This window comes from Ictalurus furcatus, chromosome 19 (genome assembly GCF_023375685.1).
Source record: "Ictalurus furcatus strain D&B chromosome 19, Billie_1.0, whole genome shotgun sequence".
In the NCBI taxonomy this organism is placed as follows: domain Eukaryota; kingdom Metazoa; phylum Chordata; class Actinopteri; order Siluriformes; family Ictaluridae; genus Ictalurus; species Ictalurus furcatus.
Genome location: NC_071273.1, coordinates 14321460 through 14347171, shown reverse-complemented (window position 1 = coordinate 14347171; position 25712 = coordinate 14321460). Strand labels below are relative to the sequence as shown.

The 25712-nt window shown below is 39.5% G+C and overlaps 1 protein-coding gene across 6 annotated transcripts in view; it reads left to right on the top strand.

The window, feature by feature from the left end:
- Positions 1-25712, top strand: part of strip2 (striatin interacting protein 2) — a 44408-nt gene that overhangs the window by 13940 nt on the left and 4756 nt on the right. For 2 of the 6 annotated variants that reach the window (XM_053649778.1, XM_053649775.1), the window contains 14 exons: positions 611-745; positions 933-1053; positions 10507-10575; positions 11032-11138; positions 11211-11338; positions 13664-13852; positions 15453-15503; positions 16910-17142; positions 20346-20411; positions 20605-20668; positions 22569-22640; positions 22723-22797; positions 24286-24383; positions 24488-24614. In XM_053649778.1, the coding sequence (XP_053505753.1) occupies positions 611-745; positions 933-1053; positions 10507-10575; positions 11032-11138; positions 11211-11338; positions 13664-13852; positions 15453-15503; positions 16910-17142; positions 20346-20411; positions 20605-20668; positions 22569-22640; positions 22723-22797; positions 24286-24383; positions 24488-24614 (1535 nt within the window). Of the gene's footprint in view, positions 1-610; positions 746-932; positions 1054-10506; positions 10576-11031; positions 11139-11210; positions 11345-13663; positions 13853-15452; positions 15504-16909; positions 17143-20345; positions 20412-20604; positions 20669-22568; positions 22641-22722; positions 22798-24285; positions 24384-24487; positions 24615-25712 lie in introns of all 6 variants that reach the window. The other 4 variants (XM_053649779.1, XM_053649777.1, XM_053649774.1 and 1 more) reach the window with 3 other exon arrangements.

Below are 25712 nucleotides of genomic sequence, written 5' to 3'. Positions count from 1 at the left end.
TGTGCAAGCTCAGATCACCTTGTTAGACCTCCGTGCTCTCTCTCTCTCTCTCTCTCTCTCTCTCACGCTTTCTGTCTCACTCACCCTATCTCTCTCTCTTTCTCACTCTTTCTCTCTCTCTCTCTCTCTCTCTCTCTCTCTCTCTCTCTCTCTCTCTCTGCTCTTGTGTCACCTCTCCTGTCATGTCTGCTCTCCACTCCTCTATTGTCAAATTGGTTGTCCCTGCAAATTAATTCCCATCAGCCTTATAACTGGCATAATTTCTTCTTGTATGTCCTTTCAAATCTCTAGCCCCTTGAAATTTTTTTTTTATATATTGAGACACAATTCCAAGATTCACTTTATAATTATCTAAATATAAAGTGGACGTTTGAGATTTTCAATGCACCTGATGGATCGATCAAACAGGAACACTAATGCTCACTAATCTTTCTCAGATGTGAAACAAAGAGACTGAGAGAGTCATTGAGCAGTGAGAGTGGAGACTGATTGAATGTGTGTATTTACTCGTGTTTTTTTTTCTCTCTCTGTCTCTCTCTCTCTCCCTCCCTCTCTCTCTGTGTGTGTGTGTGTGTGTGTGTGTGTGTGTGTGTGTGTGTGTGTGTCTCAGTGAAGGGCAGGAGATGGGTGGAGCTGAGTGTGGATGAACAGAGGGCATATATCATGCGACTGCTGGATGCTCTAGAGGTCACGGACAGAGATAAGAGACTCAAAGTGGCTCGGGCTATACTCTACCTGGCCCAGGGTACAACCCCCCCCCACACACACACACACATTGAGACTGAGTCTTTGCATTGTATTCAGTGTTTCTACAATAGAGAATGTATAGCAGATGTGTGTGTGTATATATGTTACATTCCCAAATACTCTTTTTTTTTTTTTTTTTTTTTTTTTTTTTTTGTATGTGTGTGTGAATGTGTATGTGAATAAAGGCGTGTTTGATGAGTGTAACACAGAAGCAGATGTTCTCCAGTGGTCACGACACAATGTCTTTCTACTCTATGAAATGGGCATCTTCACTGCACTGCTGGAGCTGCTCAGCATGGAGATTGAGTGAGTGTGCTCTTCACAGATTGTGTGTGTGTGTGTGCGCATATGTTAAAGGTGCAGCGTGTAATGTTTAAAACTGTATTTAAGCCTGGAACAATCAGTTTTTTTTTTTATCAGTTATGCTTTGTGCCATGAAATACATCTGTTTGTTTCTTCATTTATCTTTACATTTTTCTGCACCAGAAATTGGCTCCATGTTCAGTCCTGTCCCATTTTCTTGAAAAGGCAACATTATGGTTTCAACACAGTTGGGATTGTTTTTTGGTGAATGTTTTGGTTGCAATTCCAATTCAGGTCTAAAAATCACGCTCAGCCAGTTTCTTCTAATCTTCATTCCTTCATCAATCTCTTTCTCCTCCCTGTTAGTTTATTCCTGCTTTAATCACTGAGATCAGAATGTAAAGCCATGCTGTCTTAGAGTGCTGGCTAACTAAGCCACAGAGGAGAGTAGTAAAGCACTGCATTTACTCAATTACAATTACTAGAGTGATTTTATATTCTTATATACTTGTAAGAGCAGTTTTAATGTTGGTAACGTTTTATTCCTACTCAAGTAAACGTGTAAAGACAAAAATATACTTTTACTTTGTTACATTCAGCTCTGCTCTGTTTATTTATTTTTCCCCCCACGGTTTAGAATTGGCTGGATGTTCTGCTTGTTTTGTTCATTAGGATTTCTTTTTGATTCTCCATGGCCTGTCACATCTTCTTCTTCTTTACTCTTCATGAGGTCACTGTTTACATCACTCCAATGTGTACCAGTCAAACATTGTCAGTCTTATTACAGTCATGTGGAAAAAAAAAAAAAAAAAAAAAGTACACCCCACGGAAATGGTATTTATTTATTTATTTATTTTTAATACATATTTGGACAAGCAAACATTTGATCATCTTTGAAACAGTGCCTATTAATAAAGTTGATATACTTGAACAAAACCATGAGGACAAATGGCTTTTTCAATCCTTTATTCATCAGAAATATCAATAGATGTGATATTCTTCTGTGGTAAAAGTAAGTACACCTTTAGCAGAAATAACTTCTTGTAGGTGTTCTGTATAATTGTCCACCAGTCTCTGACATCGGCTTGCTGGAATTTTTGACCACTCTTCATACAATATTCTTTCAGTTGCAAGATGTTTGAGGGTTTTCTTGCATGTACTGCCCATTTCAAATCCCTCCACAACATTTCAATGGGATTTAAAATCCGGGCTTTGACTAGGCCATTCCATAACCCTCCATTTCTTCTTTTTGAGCCATTCCTTGGTGGATTTGCTAGTGTGCTTAGGATCATTATCCTGTTGAAAGGTCCACTTTTGGTTCAACTTCAACTTTTGGACAGATGACCTCACATTATCTTCAAGCACTCTTTGATATGATGCAGAATTCATAGTTGAATCCATGAATGTAATCTGTCTAGTCCCTGAGGCAGTGAAGCAACCCCAAACCATAACATTTCCATCACTGTGCTTCACAGATGGTATGAGGTGTTTCTCCTGAAAAGCTGTCTTTGGTCAGCGCCAAACATGTCTGCTGTTACTGTGGCCAAACAACTCTATCTTTCATTCATCTGTCCAGAGCACATTATTCCAAAAGGCCTGATCTTTGCCTATATGCTCATTGGTAAACTGTAGTCTTACTTTATTGGACTTTTTAGACAGCAAAGGCTTTTTCCTGGCACGCCTCCCATGCAGATCAAATTTGTGCAATTTATTTCTGATTGTAGATGCACGTACTTTGACACCAACACTTGCAAGACTGACTGGCAGATGCTGTGGTGAAATTATGGGGTCTTGGAGACTTCTTTGTGCATCAGACGGTCTGCTCATGGGCTGAATTTGCTGGGACGGCCAGTCCTGGACTAGTTGGCAGTCGTTTGAAGTCTGCACCATTTGTAAGGATTTTTCTTACAGTGGAATGATGTATTTCAAATAATTTAGAGATCTTTTTAAATCTCGCCAGACTCATAGGCATCCACAACCTTTTTTTCCTGAAGATCTTACAGTACTCTTTAGATCTTGGCATGATGACACCACACACCTCAATAACAAAGGGAACACTAGATATGAGAGGTTTAAATAAGGTTAAACAGGTTCCACCTGCACTAATCACTGTCACCCAATCTTGAACACCTGATTCTAATTATATGTATTTGAAGGTGTGATAAATGTAGGAGTGCACTTACTTTTTCCATGTGATTGCTCTTTCCTTTTTTTTTGTTAATTTAAAATTACTACAAAATGTCAATTTTGTGTGTCATTTGTCATTACACAGTTTCAAATGTTTTCTCGTTCAAATATGTCAAAAAAGCCAACAGTTACCTGGGGTTGTACTTATTTTTTCACATGACTCTAGGAACTCCACAAAGAACTTAAAAAAAAGTGTTTGTGTCCATGAAGATGCTTAATGCTAAAATTAGACACCGTATCAAATAGAGATGAATGTTAGCGTTACAATTAGCCACGGTCCATTTCTAATCTTGACAGTGAACAGTGAATTCAAATTGAGATAATAAGGTTAAGTTAGTTTTTTCCCCATAGATTAGAGGTGTACATTCTACCTCAGTGATGCATAGATGTATATTAATAATTGAAATAACTTAATTGGCATTTATTTTCATTTAGTCATTTTGATTTCATGTTGTAACGGACATGGAGGCTTAGTGGTTAGCATATCTTGTTCCCCCTATGGAGGATCAATACATCTTATTGTATCTTATCTTACATTTGCCTCACACCTCAGGGGTTGCGGGTTTTGCATCCTGCCTCCACCCTGTGTGTGGAGTTTGCATGTTCTCCGCGTGCTTCGGGGGTTTCCTCCAGGTACTCTGGTTTCTTCCTGCAGTCCAAACACATGTGGTGTAGGTTGAATGGCATTTCCAAATTGTCCGTAGTGTGTGAATGTATGTGTGATTGTGCCCTGAGATGAGTTGGCACCTCCTTCAGGGATGTCCATTGTTAAAAGTGCTATACAAATAAAATTGAATTAGATTGAAGAGCATGAACACGAGTTCTTCCACTCTAACCTTGGCACACCATGCTTTTATGGAGCTTGCTTTGTGCACAGGGGCAGCGTCATGCTGGAACAGGTTTGGGCCCTTTAGTTCCAGTGAAGGGAAATTGTAATGCTACAGCACCTGTCCAGGGTGTCCCCTGCTTTGTGCCTCAAGTCCCCTAGGATAGGCTCTAGGTTCCTGGAGTAGGATAAGCGGTATGGAAAATGGATGGATGTATGGATTTCATGTTTTAAAATGCTTACATTTGATCCTGTCTACTAGATAATGGTCTGCTTGAGGAGATTTACACTATATCCATTCTTACTCATACTCAAATACTTACCTGGATAAGTATTTTTACCTTCACTTGAATAATTATTCTTTCGAAAGTAATAGTACTTCTTATTTGAGTGTAAAAAGCCAAATTTTTTGGAAAGACAGAATAAGAAAGCACACATTTTGTGACATTTATATGTTTAGGATAGGCCCATTGAGAGCTTGGGTCATATTGCTACGATTACTCTGATTAGCACCAGAGCACTGTGTTGAACCAAAGTGACTTGAGCTTAAATGATTTACTTGAGGACACGACGGAAACGCTCAGCGTGAGGCCAGAGACCTTGGAACCTGTGTGCTCTGTGGCTCTGAGGAACCAGTTCTATTTTTACCCCTCACCCCCTGCGAGTCTCCTGAGGAAACAGGCTGGAAACAGCTGTCATGTCCTGGCTGCTGATGGCGCTGTATTTGTGCAGCTCTCCCCAGGCCTGCCCTAATGAGACACCTCTCCTGTCCTGCTTCAGTCATTCACTGTTCGCTGATTCCATCTCAGTGCTGTTCAGCAGTACTTTGAAATGGGTTTGTTACACTCTGTTATGGTGCTGCTGTAGGACTGCTATTTCTGTTCAGTCAAATTGACAGCATGTGTGGCTCTGCTATGGTATTATAACCTAGGGAAAGGGGGGGGGGGAATAATTATTCTTAGATGCATCAGTGTACAAAATGTCAGACTTGTATATGTGTATGTAACGCTAAGCCTAGTGTTTATCTAGAATGAAGGTTCTCAATTTTATCAAGAAGGATAAAAACCTTGAGATTTGTCAAGGTGAATGAAGAATTGTTTTATTATTGCTTCATGGCATTCTGAATTAAAATCGTATTGAGTGGTAGAGAAAACATTTAAATACTGCAGTACACATCTTGCAATCTGAACCCACAAAAACTGCTTTTCAACGGATACCAAAAACACCTCTCTCGCTCTTGCTCTCACTCCTTCTCTTGGTCTCTCTCCACTGTGGATAAGTGGCTTCCAGTGCAGTTCGAAAACAAGTTGCCCTTGTGTGCTCTGCATTCAAGCTCTTTAGTGTTGTTTGGCTCCCCCGGCTGTAAGTTGTTACTGTAGTAGAGGAAACACAGCTGTGTGTGAGCTTTTGTGCCGACACATATTAATCATGCTTGCTCGTCTGGTTGATTAGAGGGTAGAAGAGGTTGTAAATGTAAATTGAAGATGGTACATATGGATGTGTAGCCATAGCACAGTAAAGCATGTGCTTTGTTCTGTATGCTGTGTTCACGCTGGCTGTACTTTAAAAGTGTAGCCTGGCATGCTTTATATGCTGATATGAAATGTAAATAAAAATATTCCCATAATCACATATTATAACCATAACAGCTCTGTAACCACTCGGATCTGTTTTTCTCTAGCTTAAATAGCTTTTACTAGTAACAACAACAAAAAAAAGATTAAATAGAACTATAGAAATATAGAGTAAATATATATAAACATTGAAATAAACATATAAATAAAAAATATATATAGAATTAAAGATTTTATTTTATAATGAGAATCCAGAAATATCAGTACCCTGGTCGAGTACCTGTGTCTGTTCCCCTATATATAGATCAGTGGTCTGTTCCCAGTGTGTAACAATACCCGTGAAGTTCTCTGCTTACGAGGTGGCACATTTAATGCAGTACTACTAGAAATTCACAAATTGATTTGTTTAACATGTGATTAAAAAAACAAACATATAGCTTATATTACATAAAATGTGTGTGGTGCTGTCACTTGTCTACATCAAGACAGTGATGTAGAATGTGCCATGGTTATGCCAAAATTGGTGCTCATTACTCATCAGCCCCAGCAAGTCCCTGTACTTGCATCTGTCTGTGCTTGCATCCATCACCTCTGAGAATCCCTGACAGAATACAACAAAATTACCAAAGCACCCTCTTCTGTGTATATATCACGAATGGCATTGTATTGAGTATTTAGTTCACTATATACATTCTATAACAGCATTATGTTAGGCTTTATGTAGTAAGCAAATTCAGTCTTATAATTATTACAAGATTGCAGTGCCTTACTGTCGGATTTTTTTTACTGTCTGATTTGTGTCAATTCTTTCAGCATGGTTACCACACAGGACAGGTAGTAATGAAAAAGCAAAGAAATTTGGGATCATGGATTTGTTACTGTACAATGCCATACAATACACAATGCACATTTTGTTCATTTTTGCTTGTCTATGATCCAATCTGATAATAAAACAAGGACAGCAGCACTTTTAAACACAGTGTTTTCACACTGAATTATATTGTACCATGCTAACGATTGAAGAAAAAACACTAAGTGTGAACACAGCCTCACTCTGTGATTTGATTCTCTTTGTTCACTGAGCTATGTCAAGTGGAATTACGTGTGCTGGAACTGGAACCGAGAAGGATGTTAGAAAGCTCCTGAGTGCTTTATATGGCACACTGCTGGTGTGTAGGCACTTGAAGAGAATTCTCTTATATCATGTACTCTTATATTATGAACTGCTATTAAGACTACTTGGATATGGGGAATACTGGATCAAATACCTATGATGAATGTATTCACTTAATTACCTATTTGAATAAGCTGATCAACTGCCATCCTTTATTATAGCTGACGCATGTATTTTCTATACCTTGAAAAGACTTATTTTTGTAGTATGACTGTGTGCTGTGCTTTGTCTGAATCTGTGTAGCACCGTGCACCGCCCATGCACTGCTGCTTATCTATGTGTATAAATACTCCTGTTCTGCACGAATAAACTGGACGTCTCTGTGAGCAGCATGTGTCAGTGTGTGTTCATCTAGACTCTCCAGGCCTGAACACACTGCGGTCCACCACACTTTCTAGCTCATAGCAGCACAGAACTAAGAGTTAAGAGAAGTGAAAGGCTGACGGAGTACTGAAAGACATAGTCTGAGATTCCTTATCTCTAACAGCACTCAGTGCTAACTGTTATTCAGTAAACTTCATTATATCGTATTATCTCACAGTGCTGCTGAATTCTCAAATCTTGGTCAAAAGGGGTTGATAAAGTAACAGCAGGGGGCCACGGTGGCTTAGTGGTTAGCATGTTTGCCTAGCATCTCCAGGGTCCCGCCTCTGCCCTGCATGCATCGAGTCTGCATGTTCTCCCTGTGATTTGGGGGTTTCCTCTGGGTACTCCGGTTTCCTCCCCAAGTCCAAAGACATGCGTTGTAGGCTGATTGGCATTTCCAAATTGTCCGTTGTATGTGCAATGGGTTGGCACCCCATTCAGGGTGACCCTCACCTTGTGCACCGAGTCCCCGGGGATGGGCTCCGGGCTCCCCCCGACCCTGTGTAGGAAAACAGTAGAGAAGATGGATGGAAATTAACAGCAGCACTGACTGTAGTGCCAACTGTAATGCAAATCACAGTTTTATATTAAAGTGCTCATTCTAGTACCTTATTGTTTACAGTTGCGATCAAAATTATTCAACCCCCATTGCAAATCAGGTTTATTGTCAAAATTTACAGACTTTCAGCTGTTTGCAACGAATAAATCAAACAAAAGCAATTGAAATGCTTCAAGTGGCCCAAATTCATCTGAAAATGCAACTTATGACAAAATACAACAGCACAAATATGCAAAATAGGTGTTGTAGTAACTAATCAAGGGCTTCATTAGTTGCACCAGGTGTGCTTGAGCTGCAACACATGAAATACCTGAACTAGCTAGGGGCAGAAAATTTATGAAATACCTGGATGAGGCAGAAAAAGGGAGCTATCAATGGCTTCAAACAGATTTCTGAGAAGGCAGGTTGTGAAAAACCTTTGAGTGACTGCAAAAGACCTGCAGCTCTGTGCATTGGTGATCCTGAAAACCATGACTCATTGAAGTTCAATGATGGAGAAGAAATTGAACAAGCAGATAACTTCTGCTACCTTGGATCCATTGTGGAGAAAAATGGAACGACCCGACAAGAGGTCAACCACAGGATCCAAGCAGGTTGGGCCAGCTGGAGAAGAACTACTGGAGTCATGTGCGACAAAAGAGTGCCGGCTAAAAAGAAAGGAACCATCTACAACAAAGTGGTGCGACCAGCCATGCTGTATGGTCTGGAAACAGTGGCTACCACAAAAAGACTTACTGCTACTCTGGAAGTAGCAGAGATGCGAATGCTCAGATTTTTGTTAGGCCTCACTAGGCTAGACAAAATCCAAAATGAGCAAATCAGGAAAGCGGCCCAAGTCGCGCGCTTCATGGAGAAAGCAAGAGAAGAGCGAGTGAGATGGTTTGGGCATGTAAATAGAAGAGGAGTAGAGCATGTCACACGAAGAATGCTCAGAATGAAAACCCCAGGAAAACGGAAGTGGGGAAGACCGCTACGGAACTACATGGCCCAAATAAGCATCGACTTAAAAAAGACCAAGGTGTCATTGGAAGACACCCACGACAGAGACATATGGAGAAAATTGATTCGCTGTGGCAACCCCTGAACTAGGGAAAAGCCGAAATGAAAAGAGAGAGAGAAGTCATTCTAAGTTTCATTTTCAGTTGAATTTGGGGAAACCACTTGAAGCATTCATTGTGTTGAACTATTTCAATTGCTTTTATTTGATGTGTTCATTGCAAACAGCTGAAAATCTGTAAATTTTTACAATAAACCTGATTTGCAATGGGGGTTGAATCATTTTGATTGCAACTGTATATAGTTAAACTCATTCACAGGGACTTGTATGGCAGACACTCAACATAATCTAAGGTTAATAATGACTCTTAAAAGATCTGGTGTTATTTAATAAAGAACAACATGTAGTCATATGATCAAGACATTTCTTTAAGAACTCTGGAAAGGGCCTTGGGTATCAGAATTTTCATTCACAGGAATGTCTTCAAAACAACAGACTTTGTGCTTTCCTTTGTTTTCTCTGTAGTATGATAAGCTGCATATTTTTGCCCTGCACTATGTGGTGGAGGCATTATATTTTAGGGTTTTCCGTCTGTCCGTGCATCCGTTCCAAGAAGAGAGACAGATGAACTGATTAGATTTTGAAATCGATCCAAACAAGGTCAAGGTCACAGCAAGGTCAAATGTCTGAAATAGTTTTTATTCAATAGCTTCCGTCCTGTTTGAGGTATACTTTAAGTGGATTTGAGGAATCCAAATTAGAGGTGGGTGTAGCTCAGGTGGTAGAGCGGGTTGTCCACTAACACGGTTCGATTCCTGCCGAAGTATCCTTGGGCAAAACACTGATCCCTCTCGATGGCAAGCTAGCGCCTTGCATGACAGCTCTGCAGCCATTGGTGTCAGTGTGTGGGTGAATGAGAAACAGTGTAAAGCGCTTTTTAGAACTGCTAAGGTTAAAAAAGCACTATATAAGTGCAGACAATAACAAATGGACTAGACTTGTTGGTTCTTCTAGTACACCGGCTCTGGAAAAACAGCCTCATAGAGATAGGTCAATGTGAACAGGGGTGTTTTTTTTCTATGCCATGTCACGCAGTTCTCAGTATTCAGTGCGGATATCCAAAAATACACCGGTGGCTTCACTGTGTCCAAAAATACACCAGTGGCTTCTCGTGACCTTTTTGCGATCCCCAGGTTAAGAACCGCTGTTTTCGACAAAAAAGAGCTTGGTGAAGGAGTGACAGTTTACAGCTGTTTATTACGCAAGTGATCACTTGTTTTGCCGATGTTCCCCAAAAATGAAGTGTAATTATACTCTGATGAAAAAGCATGACGTATCATTCTTCAATTAATTAAAAAATGGAATAACTGGTAATTTGCTGTGGTGTAAGAGAAATAAACACTGCGATGTGCTGTTATAGGAAAATGAACACCTTCAGTGTTGTAATCAAGTTCTGCATCACACCACCCCATGTTTTTTTAATGCCTAAGTCTTTATAATCTTATGCATAGTTTTTTACATTTAGTTTTTATGTAAAAACTTTGCTCTATGTATAAATAATGTATATGTATTGTTTTCATTTTCTTCTTTATGAAGTGTCCTTGTGTGAAAGAAAGACGCTGTACAAATATAAGATTGCTGACATTTTCTCTGAACCAGGAATTATGTAAGATGTTTAGTGAAATATTTAGAGGCTGGTTGAATCTATATTTGATTTTTTGTGTGTGTGTGTGTGTGTGTGTGTGTGTGTGTGTGTGTGTGTCTCTCTAACAGTAATAACCAGGCATGTAGCAGTGCTGTCAGGAAACCTGCCATATCCCTGGCAGACAGCACTGAACTCAGGTGAGAAATATTCTAGAAATGATTTCAGCAATGATATAACCTTTCTCTCAACCTTCTCCTAAAGACACGTGCGTGCGCACACACGCAATCACCATCTCATCTACCTCTCCCTACTTTATTAGACTGAGCCCTGTGGGTGCAGAAGAAGGACTGCTCAGATTATTGCTTGCTAAATCCAGCCTCACCTGTCAGTCCATCTCGGAGTGCTGTCCTCTTCCCGCACTTCTCATCCCAATGCCATCACTCCTCTAGTTGATTAGACGCTTGGTGGGAAATCCCTCAAGGCAAAAGGGCTAGAATTAGAGACCTGCTGCTTTTTGCCATTTTAATTAGGCAGCTAAAGACACAGGGTGAATTCTGATGAGACCTTAATAGAAGGACATGTATCATACACATACACTGATGCACATCATCTCTCTCACACACACACACACATTAAAAATGTGTGTTGGGCAGGGTTCTGCTGAGCATCATGTATCTGATGGTGGAGACGATTCGGGTGGAAACAGGAGACGACAAGCCGGAGTGGCGGAAGGCTCAAGAATCCTTCAGAACCGAGCTGGGTGAGTGAGTGTGTGTGTGAGTGTATAAAATTGACCTTGTAATCTGTGACTAACCTGCCTTCCCCATCATAGGTTCACCACTCTACAATGGGGAGCCCTTTGCCCTTCTCCTCTTCACCATGGTAACCAAGTTCTGCAGCATGAGTGCCCCCCACTTCCCAATGAAGAAAGTGCTACTGCTGCTGTGGAAGACTGTACTGGTCAGAGTTGTGTATATATATATTTTTTGTCAACTCGCCTTCATTTAAATCTTTCAGCGGTTAACTGGCGCTTTAATTCAGCTTGAGCACCGCGGGAAAAAAAAAAATTGACTACGCCAAAACTCCCGCTTCACTGCTGCAGCATCCGGTGTAAAATTGTAGCAGTGCAGAGCTGACGGAGAATACAAACTGCAGTTTTGTCGTCATTCCACAAAAGAGATGTCATCTTTACACACAGCACGAAATCGATGCATTTTCCCGCCCTCTTTTGATTGACAGGATACAATCGGCCCTGATCATTGGATGTTTTTAAACTATCGGCCGATGGCGCATAGCGTGAAAAATAGCCTTTATTGGCCGATACATCAGTGCATCTCTAATCATAATCTTAGTTTCGAAGTAAAAAGCTAAAGTTAGTCTATAAAAGAAACTACACTATGGTCACATGACTTCAATGTCACCACCAGTAAGCTTCCAACAACTCTTTCAATCTTTATTTAAAAAAAAAAAAAAAAACAGTACAATTGAAAAATACCATCAATCTAAAAGTTGGAAAGTTTGAGTTGGAATAGTCTGCAAGAGCGTGAGTATAAACACAACGAGGCTGTAGTAGATGAGTTTTTCCTGTTCGGTGTGATGACTTTTAATATTCCTGACAACCTCTGTAGTCCCATTTTAGCCACATGTTAGCAACCGTCTTTTTCAAAACACGTAAAAGCTTAACAAAAACATGAGTGTGGTATTACTGATGTATGTCGTAGAATAAAATGTGAAAATGCCTTGAGCTTGTGTTCACCACAGACCTCATTTCAGGCATTAAACCAAAAAACCCATTCAAAACCTATTGATTCGTGACGACGGACCTGGAAGGGCAAAAAATGCTAACCCATTTCCAGGTGTTAGGACTCATTCCTGGAGCACTCTAATAGACGTTATGACATTTAATATATGCCAGCAGTGCTACTTTCAATCTTTGGTCCAAAATTGTGTGTACATCACAGCATCTTTGTTAGGCGGACATAAAGCCAAAGTGGTATTTACCTGATTTAAAAATCTTAAAAGTCCTGTCCTATCACAAACAACTCGGCTTTGTGAATGCACGCTATATCCTCATCATGCACTTTTAAAGGAATGAAAAGAAAAAGGAACACATGCACACATAACACCTGCTTAACAATGCAGTTAAACAATCAGCCTGTCATGTGGCAGCAGTGCAGTGCATAAAGTAATACAGATACAGTTGAAGAGCTGCTGTTCATCTTTCACATCAAACATCAGAATTGGTAAAAAATATGATCTCCGTGACTGTAGCATGACTGTAGCATGACTGTAGCATGTAGCATTCAGTGGTGCCAGACAGGCTGATTTGAGTATTTTATAACTGCTGAGGATTTTCACTCACAACAGTATCTAGAGTTTACCAGAATGGTTAAAAAAAAAAAAAAAAACATTGCGTGCGGCAGTTCTGTGGGTGGAAACGCACTGTCGATGAGCGAGATCAGAGGAGAATAACCGTGGTGAGTTGAAAAGCATCTCAGAAAGCACAACACGCCAAAGCATGAGGCCAATCTGCTACAACAGCAGAAGTCCATAAAAGTGCATGAGCAGGCAAAAAAAAAAAAAGAAAAAATTGTTATTTCCGCCATTTACACAGTTTCTAGCGTAATCTAATCACTTACAGTATCTTTATAAAAATATCACTGTGCTGAGCCATACACTCTGAGAGGAGACCATTTGATTGGTCAAATCATTTGATTTGATATCACCACAGCATGTCTTACCACACCTCTAGCTGGTTTTAAACAAAACCCCCCTCTTTACCTTTACACTATCCACTGTTACCCAGATGAGGACGGGTTCCCTTCTGAGTCTGGTTCCTCTCAAGGTTTCTTCCTCTTAACATCTTAGGGAGTTTTTCCTTGCCACCGTCACCACCGGCTTGCTTAATAGGGATAGATTTACACACTTAAAATCTGTATCCAGTGTTTATATGTTTCTGTAAAGCTGCTTTGAGACAATGTCCATTGTAAAAAGTGCTATACAAATACAATTGAATTTAATTGAATTTTGCAGTTAAGCTGTTCCTGTTTGGTTTACTGAATTCTTAAATTCTGGATAAAAATACCACATGCACACCAATGCCATGACCGTCTGCCTTTATTTGTGCTTACTTAACTTTTGTATGACTAAAAATAATCTTGACTTGATGATGACATAATTAATGACAGCTACTGTATGACAGATACGTTGACAGATTTTTCCAGTGGGGTGTGTGTGTGTGTGTGTGTGTGTGTGTGTGTGTGTGTGTGCATGTGTGTATTATAGTTCACTCTGGGCGGTTTTGAGGAGCTGCAGGAGATGAAGGTTAAAGGGAGAGAGAAGCTGCGTCTGCCACCACTCCCCGAGGACAGTATTAAAGTGGTCAGGAGCATGAGAGCAGTCTCACCACCAGCCACTGCCATGGAGCTCATTGAACAGCAGCAGCAGCAGAAAAGAGGACGCAGGAGTCGCAGGGTATAACACACACACCAGAATATGTAGAAATTTGCATATGTGTACATATCTGTCAATACATTTTCTTTCCCTGGAACACTGAATACAAAACACATCCTCAGAACCAATATAACACACATGCAACACAAGTGAGGATTCAAAATAAACAAAACTGGATATTTGTAGATCTTTCAGGATACAGTAGGAACTGGGGAAGTTTGCAAGGAGGACATGTACCAAACTAAATTTTATTCCATTAAATACATTTTTTTTAAATCAAACAGAATGTGTTTAAGAAATCATGGCTAATAGAGAGCAATTTGTATAATTGAGATAAAGACACAATTTAGCCATGCCAAAGCAACTGTTACTGCAGACCAACAACAATCCATTTTATAATGTAAAAGAAAACCATGGAATAAGTATACAGCAACACAATACTACACTTTAGAGCCCAAATGATAAAAATAAAAAGTTTCCATTTAGCACCTTGAAGGTTTGTTCTTCTCGGGGAACCTAGAAAACACTCTGTAGATCACTACAACAGAAAGTTTCCCTTTCCGAGAGGGCTGGCTAAGCGCTTCATACTTTCACAGTAAGAGGGCACTAACTAAGTGCTTCAATCAAAACTCTTGAATAACAATACAAGATGGGACTCCATAAACTTTTTTTTTTACGCCAGTGAAATAAAATCTTGCTCCAAAAAAGCTCATTATGTAATTTTTTTTAGTTCACTGAATTGAATATACATTGAATTACAGAGAGCAAATCAGATTCTGAACAGAAAAGTGCACAAAGGATATCAGATGATCTGTATCCGGGGCTGCGACTATGTGTTATGATGATAAACAAAATTGGATGAAATCTGAAAATCTTATACACTAGTAGTGAACACTACACATTGGCATCAGTTAACTTATGTAGACTAATTATTGTACCTTGTGTAGTATGAAGTGTAGCACAGTCATTTTGGTTTGATGCAGTCTTGTAAAAATATCAGAAATTCTCATCTTGAAATGGGATGTGTGGACTGCAAACTACAGAATACTGATATTAACTGTGCGACCCATGCGTGACGAAGACTAACGTTACAAGATAATATAGATTGGATAGGAAAAAATGTATTTAAATAAAACACAAAACAAACACCTCCTAACAACATTTTATATTTACTTCTCTTTTTTTTTTTTTTTTTTTTTTTTTTTTTAGCAGTTACAATGAACCAATCCAGAAAATAGATTCTTCAGCTCACACAATTCCTGCATGCCTGGTGTATTGTATATTACACACCAGCCTAGGCTAATGACTGTGCACACACTCACACACCACATCTGCTTTCCCCCCCCCACACTGCAGCACTAACTGACTTGTCATTCACACATTGCAGTAGCACTGCAGTGTCAGGGAAGCGATGCGAGTGAACTCTAGTAATATACTCACTGACCCGTCTGCCTCGTATACAGCGTACACGAGAGGACCTTATTTCTGTTAGATCTCATTTTCTCTAACCTTTCAACCCTGCTGTCTCTCTCTCTGTGTTCTTCCTCAGCCTCTCTCTGTCTGTCTCTCTCTCTGGCGTTCTCTTATTGCTCATCCCCGTTTCTTCCTTGTGTTCCTACAGAGTGCCTTTGTTGATAGCTTGGAAGGAGACAGTCCCTTTGCCAAGAAGCAGGTCTTTACCCAGATCCCCTTTTGTGTGCATTCTCTCTGTCTTGGGCTGTTGCACTCCTCTGTCCTCCCTCATTCACTGCAGTTTGCTCTTTTGAGTATAAAAGAAGGCCTTCAGTGGTGGGAGGTCTTAATAAGCATTAAAGCTTAAGGCTGGCTGAACTGTGTAGTAAATGTGCCAGACATTAGCGCTCTTTCTGTCTCCGTCTGTTCTGTCCTTTACTTTCATGTCCCTCCATCTCCACCTTGTTTTAGACCTAAAGATCATATATATACACACCCACTAGCAGACTAGGTACCAGAATGGCTTTCTTCATAGGCAGCAGCCGGTCATAGCAGATTCATAGCCACAGCACTACAACCACCTGACCACCACACACATGCCCATGCATCACACCAGAGGAAAAAAAAAGGCACACACACACACCTTTTCCACTAATGCAACCCATGCCTGATGCTTGCTCTGGACTTTGCCATTCATCCATTTAAACAGCACTACAGATAAGGAACTTGTTGATTTGTTTGTGCCTTTGCTGAATGAAACATGCACTACTGGAATGCACAAAAATTAGTGTGGAATTTTTGCTGAAGTGTTCTGGGCCACAACAAGGGTTCATATTCCTCCCGGAAGCTCAGTGGATCGGTAAGTTTATGAGATGGGCTCTAACCTGAGGAGTTTCAAGAGATAATGAATGTTGTGTGTGAGAAAGACGATTTCAGAATTGTGGCGTGAGAGAAAACGTGATGTGGAAAGGAAAGTGACTCCGTTAACAGGGAGAGTGGCTGTAAATGTCACCCTGATGTTAGTCTCTCTCAATTTTGCCATACCAGAACTTCATGTACACTTCCAGTCAAAGTTTTCTGAGGACCCCATATTAACATATTGGTTAAACTTTAAACAAAGGACTCGATTTTAAATTTGTGAAGCAAAGTATCCAAGACAGAAATAGGTGAAATTTCATTCATTCATTTTCCGTCCACTTTTCCTGGTGAAGGTCGTGGTGGCAGCAGGCCGAGAAGGTCAGCCCAGACTTCTCTATCCCCAGCTACAGATCCCTCCTACTCCTTCTAAGCCTGCCAATTCCATAAATATAAAGTCTTTAGTGAAATGGTTAATTTTTTGTAACAAAGCAAAGGAAATTTTGAGGGTTTTTAAACACTTGACTGGAGGTGTATAATAATTGTCACTATAATGCCAAACTATGTTTCAATAAAAACAAAATTTATATTTATATATGAAATATTTTCGACATATTGCTCATATTATGTGAATTTGATTAACGTTATACAAAACCTCAGTCCTAGGTGTTCTGCTTCACAGAGAGACTCGGCATCAGGGTGTATATAGACCCTTTTAGGGTGTATGAAGTGGTCTGAAGGTGGTCAACACACATTCTTCCTGTCCTACAGCCTCTGGTCAAGCAGGACAGCCTGGACACCTACAACGAGCGGGACCCCTTTAAAAATGACGACGCTCGGGATGAAGATGATGACGCTGAGGATGTGGACAGTGGAATAGAGGGTGAGGTTGACCCCCTCGACCGTGATGTCATCATCCAGCCCCCTCCTCCTCCACCCCCTCTGCGGCCTCCTACTGAGAGAGTGACCTTCCCCAAAGGGCTACCGTGGGCACCTAAAGTCCGGTGAGGCCGAAACTCCATCTCTTCTCATGATTTTCTTAAACTGATATGATAGTGCTTACAGAAAATGTAGTTCACCTACTTAACTCATTACTAATGCTTTTGCCTATTTTTTTTATTAACCAGCTTATCTGCATTTTATAAAAAGCAGTAAAGAGAACATGAAGTGGCACATGAAACAGATCTGAATGTTAATACAAACTCTCATTAGTGTATTCTGTCTGCTGAAGACAGGTTTTACCCTGTCACTGTGCCAGTTCTGGAAAAGAGCAACCTTACTGAAGTCTGCACCTGGGACATGAATAATGCATGACAGTGTGGGCTGGGAACATAAGAGAGAGAGAGAGAGGATGGATTGGAAGCTAATATGGCTGGGAATACAGTCCTAGTCTTACCAAAAAGCTTGGTTTACAAATATGTTCAACCATGAAATGTACAGTGCCCTCCACTAATATTGGCACCCTTGGTAAATATGAGCAAAGAAGGTTGTGAATAATTGTCTTTATTGTTTAACCTTTTGATCTTTTGTTAAAAAAAATCACAAAAATATGCTGCTCTCATGGGTACCAAACAATTGCAAACAAAACACAGGTTTATCAAAAAAAAAAATGTTGGCACCCTTTAATACTTTGTGCTACCTCGCTTTGCCAAGATAACAGCTCTGAGTCTTTTCCTATAATACCTGATGTGGTTGGAGAATACATGGCAAGGGATCTGAGACCATTCCTCCATACAGAATCTCTCCAGATCCTTCAAATTTCGAGGTCCAAGCTGATGGACTCTCCTCTTCAGTTCACCCCACAGGTTTTCTATGGGTTTCAAGTCAGGGGACTGGGATGGCCATGGCAGGACCTTGATTTTGTGGTCAGTAAACCATTTTTGTGTTGATTTTTTAAAAAATGTTTTGGATCATTGTCCTGCTTGAAGATCCAACCACGACCCGTTTTATGCTTTCTGGCAGAGGCAGTCAGGTTTTCATTTAATATCTGTTGATATTTGATCTGTTGAGTCTGTGAAGCCATGTATCCTAACAAAATTTCCAGGTCCTGTGGCAGAAAAACAGCCCCAAAACATTAAAGAGCCACCACCATATTTAACCGTGGCTAAATGGTGCTCCAAAACCACCTATGGTGTTTATTACCAAAAAGCTCTATTTTGGTTTCATCTGACCATAGAACCCGATCCCATTTGAAGTTCTAGTAGTGTCTGGCAAACTGAAGATGCTTGAGTTTGTTCTTGAAACCCTTCCAAATAACTTGTGGTGATGTAGGTGACTTCAGACTGTAGTTTTGGAGACTTTCTGATCCCAGGAAGCAACTAACTTCTGCAATTCTCCAGCTGTGATCCTTGGAGATTTTTTGGCCACTCGAACCATCCTCTTCACAGTGCGTTGAGACAATATAGACACATGTCCAATTCCAGGTTGATTCATAACATTTCCAGTTGACTGGAACTTCTTAATTATTGCCATGATAGTGCTATTTTCTTATAGACACTTCCCATTTTGTGAAGCTCAACAACCTTTTGCTGCACATCATGGCTATATTCCTTGGATTGTTATGAATGACTAAGGGAATTTGTCCTATGTGTTACCTCATATTATACTCCTGTGAAACAGGAAATCATGGTTGAACAATTTCCTGTTCCTAGTCACCCAGGTGTACTAATAAAATTTAAAATATCAATGGGAATATACTTCAAATATATTTTTTCTCATGCGACTTCATAGAGGTGATAAACCTGTGTTGTGCTTGCAATTGTTTGATATCCATGAGAGCAGAGTATTTTTGTGAATTTCTTTAACAAAAGATCAAAAGGTTAAACAATAAAGATAATTTTCAAAGCCTTCTTTGCTCATATTTACCAAGGGTGCCAATATTAGTGGAGCGTACTGTGTCTCAGTGAGCTGTACTGCTTGTGTAATAATACAGAGAGACAGGGAGAGGGCGACAGGAAGATGAGGCTTTAAGGGTCTAGCATAGTAAAGAGATATTGTCTTTAAACACCTAGTGACGCCTACATTCTGGTTTATATGGGAAAAATGTCATATGCACAAGTTGATTTTTGATTTTTAAAAATAACAACAAAAAAAATCTCATTGTAAAGCCACCATCCCTCTTATGATCCTATTTTGGATTTGCCATTATATCCCCTAAGATGGGTATTAACACCATTTTTATTGCATCCATATTTACATGTTTTTCATGTGAATTCGGCAAATTAAGAATGACAAAGCTCATGCTCACATGCTGAGGAGGTGGTTATGTAGGAATGCATGTAGTTATTAGGTGCAGTGCACCATAGTTTCAACCATCAGAACTAGGAATGCAAATTTCAAGACACAAAAACATGTATGACAACCAATATTTACCAGTGACCAAGTACGGAGTTTGAGTCTGCAAATCCGATTGGCTTAATATTTAAATGAGTAGTAGATTTTGCTAGAACCTAGCTGAAGTTAACTATGTTAAAACTCAAAATCCAAACAAATACAGACCCTGCTTTTAGGGTTCCCTTAACAGCCACACCCCTAAAGCACATGTACATTAGTACATGGGCTAGAATACGTGAATGCTAGTCAAGAGAGGCAGAATAGGATAGGGACAGCATGTTGTTCTGACTGGTTGAATGCCAGCGTCTACATCACCCCATTTACAAGTTCTGTTTCACCACATTGAAGGTTTTCTCTGAGTAGACATTTCCCTGACACTGGTCACAATGGGGGAAAACTATAACAAATACTTATAAACATGTTCGGCCAGTTACTATATGCTCTGATTCATTTTATTAGGCCAAAAAGCATGATATGCCATTCGTTAATAAATCAAAGATTGCTGTAGTATAAGAAGAGTAAAACTCTTTGGGATGTGCTATTATTGGAAAATAATCAACAGTTGGGCAACAACAGTAATGGTAGCACACCACCCTGTCGCTAATTATTTTCCTATAACAGTACACCGCTTTTGTGTCTTATTTCTTACTTAACAAAATGGGTTCTATGGGTTTTTCTTGTGACATCTGCGTCCCCTATCATTCGAACCGAGCTTCCTCTTTTTATAGTTCACGCCCAGGTCATCAACATCACACTCTCCAGCAATTTTATATTCCCTGCTAGAATTCTCATGATGTGCATATACTGCTCATATATGCATCTTCTTGCTTTTCCAGTGTTTAAGAACTGTCCTCTTCTCTTATCTCCTCCACAGAGAGAAAGACATTGAGCATTTTCTAGAGACCAGCAGGAACAAGTTTATTGGCTTCACCCTGGGAAGGTGAGTCTGAGCTTACAGCTTCGCTCAGCTTAGCTTAACTCCTGCCTTAATGAGAATCTGACAATAACAGTGTTAGTGAAGATGACATCAGGCTTTACCTTGACACACTCCAATTCTGCATGCTGTAATCTAGTGAGATGTGATGCATGAATGTTGGCTTTCATTGCTAAGCTGGTTTTCATTACTTTTGCAGTGATACAGAGACCCTGGTTGGGTTGCCCAGACCCATTCATGAGAGTGTGAAGACTCTTAAACAGGTAAGGCACATTTGATTTTTGAAGTATTTTCATACTTAGATAACTGAAATATTTGCTTATATACATTTTTCTATATAATATCTGATCATTTGCATTTAAAAACTTGTAAAATATATTTTTTAAAAAGTCTTAAAATCCCTCAGTCGTGCTGTTTTATTTATCCTTGCACATTGCTTCTGAATTTCTTTTGGTACTGGCCATAAGAGTTGGCTGTAAATCAGGATTACACAGGTCTTAACAGGTTCTACCGCTCTTCACTAAGGCAGTTTTGAGTTAAATGATTAGAGAGGACTTTATACACGTCGCACCAACCAAGGATATGCTTGGGTACAACTAACAAGCTTAGCTTGTAAGAATGGTCGAGGTGTATCCTGAGCCGATCCTGGAAACAGTCAGGACACCATGCACACACACGAGGCAACTAGGCAATGTGCAATTTAGCCTACGTGCATGTTTCTGGAGGTGGGAGAAACCGAAGAACCTAGAGGAAACCTACACGGACATGGCAAGAACATGTAAAATGCTGCAGTGTGCTACAGTAACCGTGGGGACACTGGAGCAGTCAGTTCTACCCAGCATCTGTGTTACTAAGTAAAATAGCTTCTTTTACTAGTCAGGATTTAAATCGCCAATTCTTGCTAACAGCAATGGAAGATATAAAATGCAACAGTCATTTTTTCAACAGTGAAAATTAAATACTAAAGCCAGACTGACAGCATGCTCTGCATCATAATCACAAATAGATATAAAACAGTGAACATACAAAAGAATGTACAAAGTTGTATTAGTTTAACTAATGGGAAACCCACTTCTGCAGTATTTTTAATACTTATATTAAGTAATATATAGCATAATATTATAGTAATAGCACTAATAGAAATGATAGAAATTATAAAACCCTTCTATGTGTAAACTGATGATGAATTAAAAAATGTTTAGTGAAATCATACAACCCCAATTCCAAAAAAGTTGGGATGCTGTGTAACATGTAAATAAATGTAAATAAAAACAGAATGCAGGGATTTGCAGATCTCATAAACCCATATGTTATTCACAATAGAACACAGAAAACATATCAGATGTTGAAACTGAGGAAATATATAATTTTAAGGAAAAAATAAGGTAATTATGAATTTGATGGCACGTCTTAAAAAAAAAAAAAGAAAAAAGTGGGGACTGGGGCAACAAGAGGCTGGAAAAGTAAGTGTTACTAAAAAGAAACAGCTGTAGGAACATGCAACTAATTAGGTTAATTAGCAACAGGTCAGTAACATGATTGCATTTATATTTATTAATTTAGCAGACGCTGTTATCCAAAGTGACTTACAAATTAGGAAATACAAGCAAATTGGGTGTGTGTGTGTGTGTGTATATATATATATATATATATATATATATATATATATATATATATATATATATATTATATATATATATATATAAATAATATAAGAGTATCTTAGAGAGGCAGGAAGCAAAAATGATTTTATGTGAAAATTCAGTTGAAGACTGGTGGGTGCTGTACTCCCAGAAAATTAGCCCTGTTAAGAACTGTTTTTGCATCCAGCCCTGCAAGACACCCCAAAATAATTTAGTTCCAATGATAGAGATACCTCAGCCAACTAATCATGTCTTAATAATGAATAATGATTATTAGAAACAGATCACTGAACTTTGTGAGGTGGCAGATCACAGGAGCCACTTTTGGCTTCTCAGGAGTACCAATAAAATGTAATTCTGAACTGTGAGTGACAGATTAATCAGTGGTGGAATGAAAATTCATAGTGAAGAGCTCAGTGTTTGACAAGCTACCGTCCATTGAAATGTCTTTGTTACATCTGTCACTCATGGACAAGATTGCGGTAATACACTCTTCCTTTCTATCTTTTGCCTTTCACAGCACAAGTATGTCTCCATTGCCGAAGTGCAGATCAAGCGAGAGGAGGAACTGCAGCAGTGCCCCATGACCATGGTGAATGTTCATAAATGCAGTTTTATGCTGATACAGCTGCTGGGGTTGTCATTCTGATTCACCTAATGCTCTGATTGACTAGGGGGAGGAGGAAGTGGATGAGACACCTGCAGAAAGCCTATATGTGGGAATGCTTCCGAGCCTTTCTCAGTATGTGGTATGTAGGTCCATATCCATTTTACTCTGTGTTAATATATCTGCTGATGGGTCACAGGGTGCTCATTGGATGTAAAAAAGAACGGGTAGATTTAATAATAATAATAATAATAATAATAATAATAATAAAAAAGATATCAATTCAGCCAGATGGATTAATCTAAAAACTGTGTGTAAGAAATAGATACAGATTTATACAAACAGATATAGATTTTTATAGATATAAATTGTGGACTGTCACGCCAAACTGTCTTGTCATGGAGCAGGGAGATGCAGACTGTTTGAGGTTTAGAATCATGGTTTTCATTACTCAAGCTAGTCAATGACTGTTTGTTTTCACAGGACATTTGACTAATATTTGACTGATATTACAAACAAAAACAGCTGTCGTGATTGTAACAGTCATGACCAGTGTACTGTATACATTAGAAGGACCATACAGTAGAAGGGACTGAGGAAAAGATTAGAAAGGTTTTTCTCCATCTTGGTTATGTGTGGTATTTATTTATGATCAAATCTGATTGTAAAACCTGCGATTACTCTCATACCTATAATGACTACATGTAAAATCTGTGTCTTTAGTTGGTATGTTTACATTACCAGAGTCTCTGATAGCATTGTGTTCGATAATGTGATGGGACCACTGAATCTTACATCCAATTCTGTATATAAGCCTTCACAAAGAAAGAAACAGGATAGTATTAGACCAGGGACAACCTCCCTGTAGACCTACCTTTCAATAAAATCTAGTATGCTTTATATCAGTCGTATTCAAGCTTTTGCCCCATGAGGCCCACTTCCTAGTTTTTAAGAACTTTCTTCCATAAAAAAAAAAAAAAAGTTCTGTGTACTCAAAGCATTCTCCGGATTCCTTGGCAGAAAGCGAGGCCGCCACTTCAATTCATTTTTCAAGCACCACAAGTACTGGCCAAAACATTACTAATGTGAAATGGGGGGAAGGACAGGGCTTCCAGAGAGTGTCAGTTAATATTAGAGAGTTCAAAACAGTCGTGCAAACGTTGAGTGGCTCATCCGCCATTTTTATTATGAACAAAGACAGCGCTTTTGGTGTATTCTGGAGTGTTTTCCAGCGTATTCCAGTTTTACAATGCAATCCTATGCAAAATCTGTAAAGGTTGGCATATCTGCTCAAGTCTTATAAATATTTATTGCTGGTATTTTCCATCTCACTCCTCACCCATGAACCCCCTGAATTCCTACCAAACTATTACTCATTTGGTATACTACGTATTTGTTTTACAAAAATATATGCGGGGTCATGAACTGAATTGTTGTAATTGCGCCGCTAGTGGGAATGTTCGCTCGGACCAAAGCTGGGCCTGTTTTACTGTGAATCTGTACATCATCAAGACTGTTCTTGCTGTTCCAATCATCAGATTAATCTGACAGCAGTTCTGTCTTTGTGTACTCATTTATTTTAGCCATTACTCAGAACTTTTTCACGTGTTTCCACGGTTATGGTTTTTAGATTGCCCTGTTGAAGCTTCTTCTGGCTGCAGCTCCAACCTCTAAAGCTAAGACGGACTCCATCAACATCCTGGCTGATGTTCTTCCTGAAGAGATGCCGTAAGTACACACGCACGCACACATGACACTAACACTGCAGAGCAGGGAGACATATTGCATATTTTCCACAAAAATGTTTAATAACTTGTATGTGCTGGAAACAGCATCACTGTCCTCCAGAGTATGAAGCTTGGCATTGATGTGAACAGACACAAGGAGATCATTGTCAAGGCCATTTCTGCACTGCTTCTCCTCCTGCTGAAACACTTCAAACTTAACCATATATACCAGGTCAGAGACTCTCTCTCTCTCATTTTCTGGTTAATTTCTCTTTTTTTCTCTCTTGCCTCCTGCGGCTAACCGATCCTAAGCAGTGCTTATATGCACACAGTCAAGCTGACATTCAGCTCTAGCAGTAACAGAAGTGAGAGGGAGATAAATGAACATCAGCTCCTCTGATGAAGGGCACATCTCTCATATTCTTCAGTGAGGGGATTTAGGTCCTATTTTCAGGTAGCTTATATCCCCCGTGTTACACACTGGCTGCAGCAGAGACGATTATACGCTGCCTTCTTCACCTGGCCTGATCTAGCACTCGGGTCTTACCAGATCTGAGCCATCCAACATGAAACACCTCTTTAATAGGAGCATGAGAATGATGATGAAAAATAGACATGGATTCTGGCAAACGAAAAAAGACGAAGAGAGAACAGAGTGTTCTGGGCTGTAATTTGCATAGTCTTGTCAGTATGCTGCAGTCTAATCCTGTATGATGCGAGAGCTTTTCCCCCCAATTTTTTATGATGATTCAAGTGCACTTTATAGTGAGTTATGGAAATTCATTGGACTGATGCCATCTACTGGTAGAGAATAAAAGAGACTGAAGAGAAATGTACAGGTTTGGTGTGATCTTTAGTGCGGTGGCTCTCGGCTAGTTTTTGTCTGAGGATTTACATTTCTCATTACGTTACAAACCGAAAGCAACTTTATAATCCTTCTAATTAATTTGTGGAAAAAACTGTCTTCATGCACTGAAACAGGAAATGTGAAACAAAAGCTAAAGCAACATTCAAACATACACGTTTAAATCTTGGCAGTCCCAAAACTAGACACTACATTCCTAATGATTTGGTAATATCCTGCTTCATATCCTGCCTCCAGCATCCCAGAGCATACAGAACTCTAGTCTAAAAGCAGGCCTTGTGAAATGCAGAATGGTATAGCTCTTTCTCTGTTTTCCAACCAGAATAATAATAGTAAATGTAATAATAGTGTGATATATTCCTATTAAAATGACAAATGCAGGCAAGATACAGTACATGATGATTAATGATATTCAGATCAAGCCTGTGCTTCTGAAACGTTTTCGATAAAGTGTGATCAATGTCA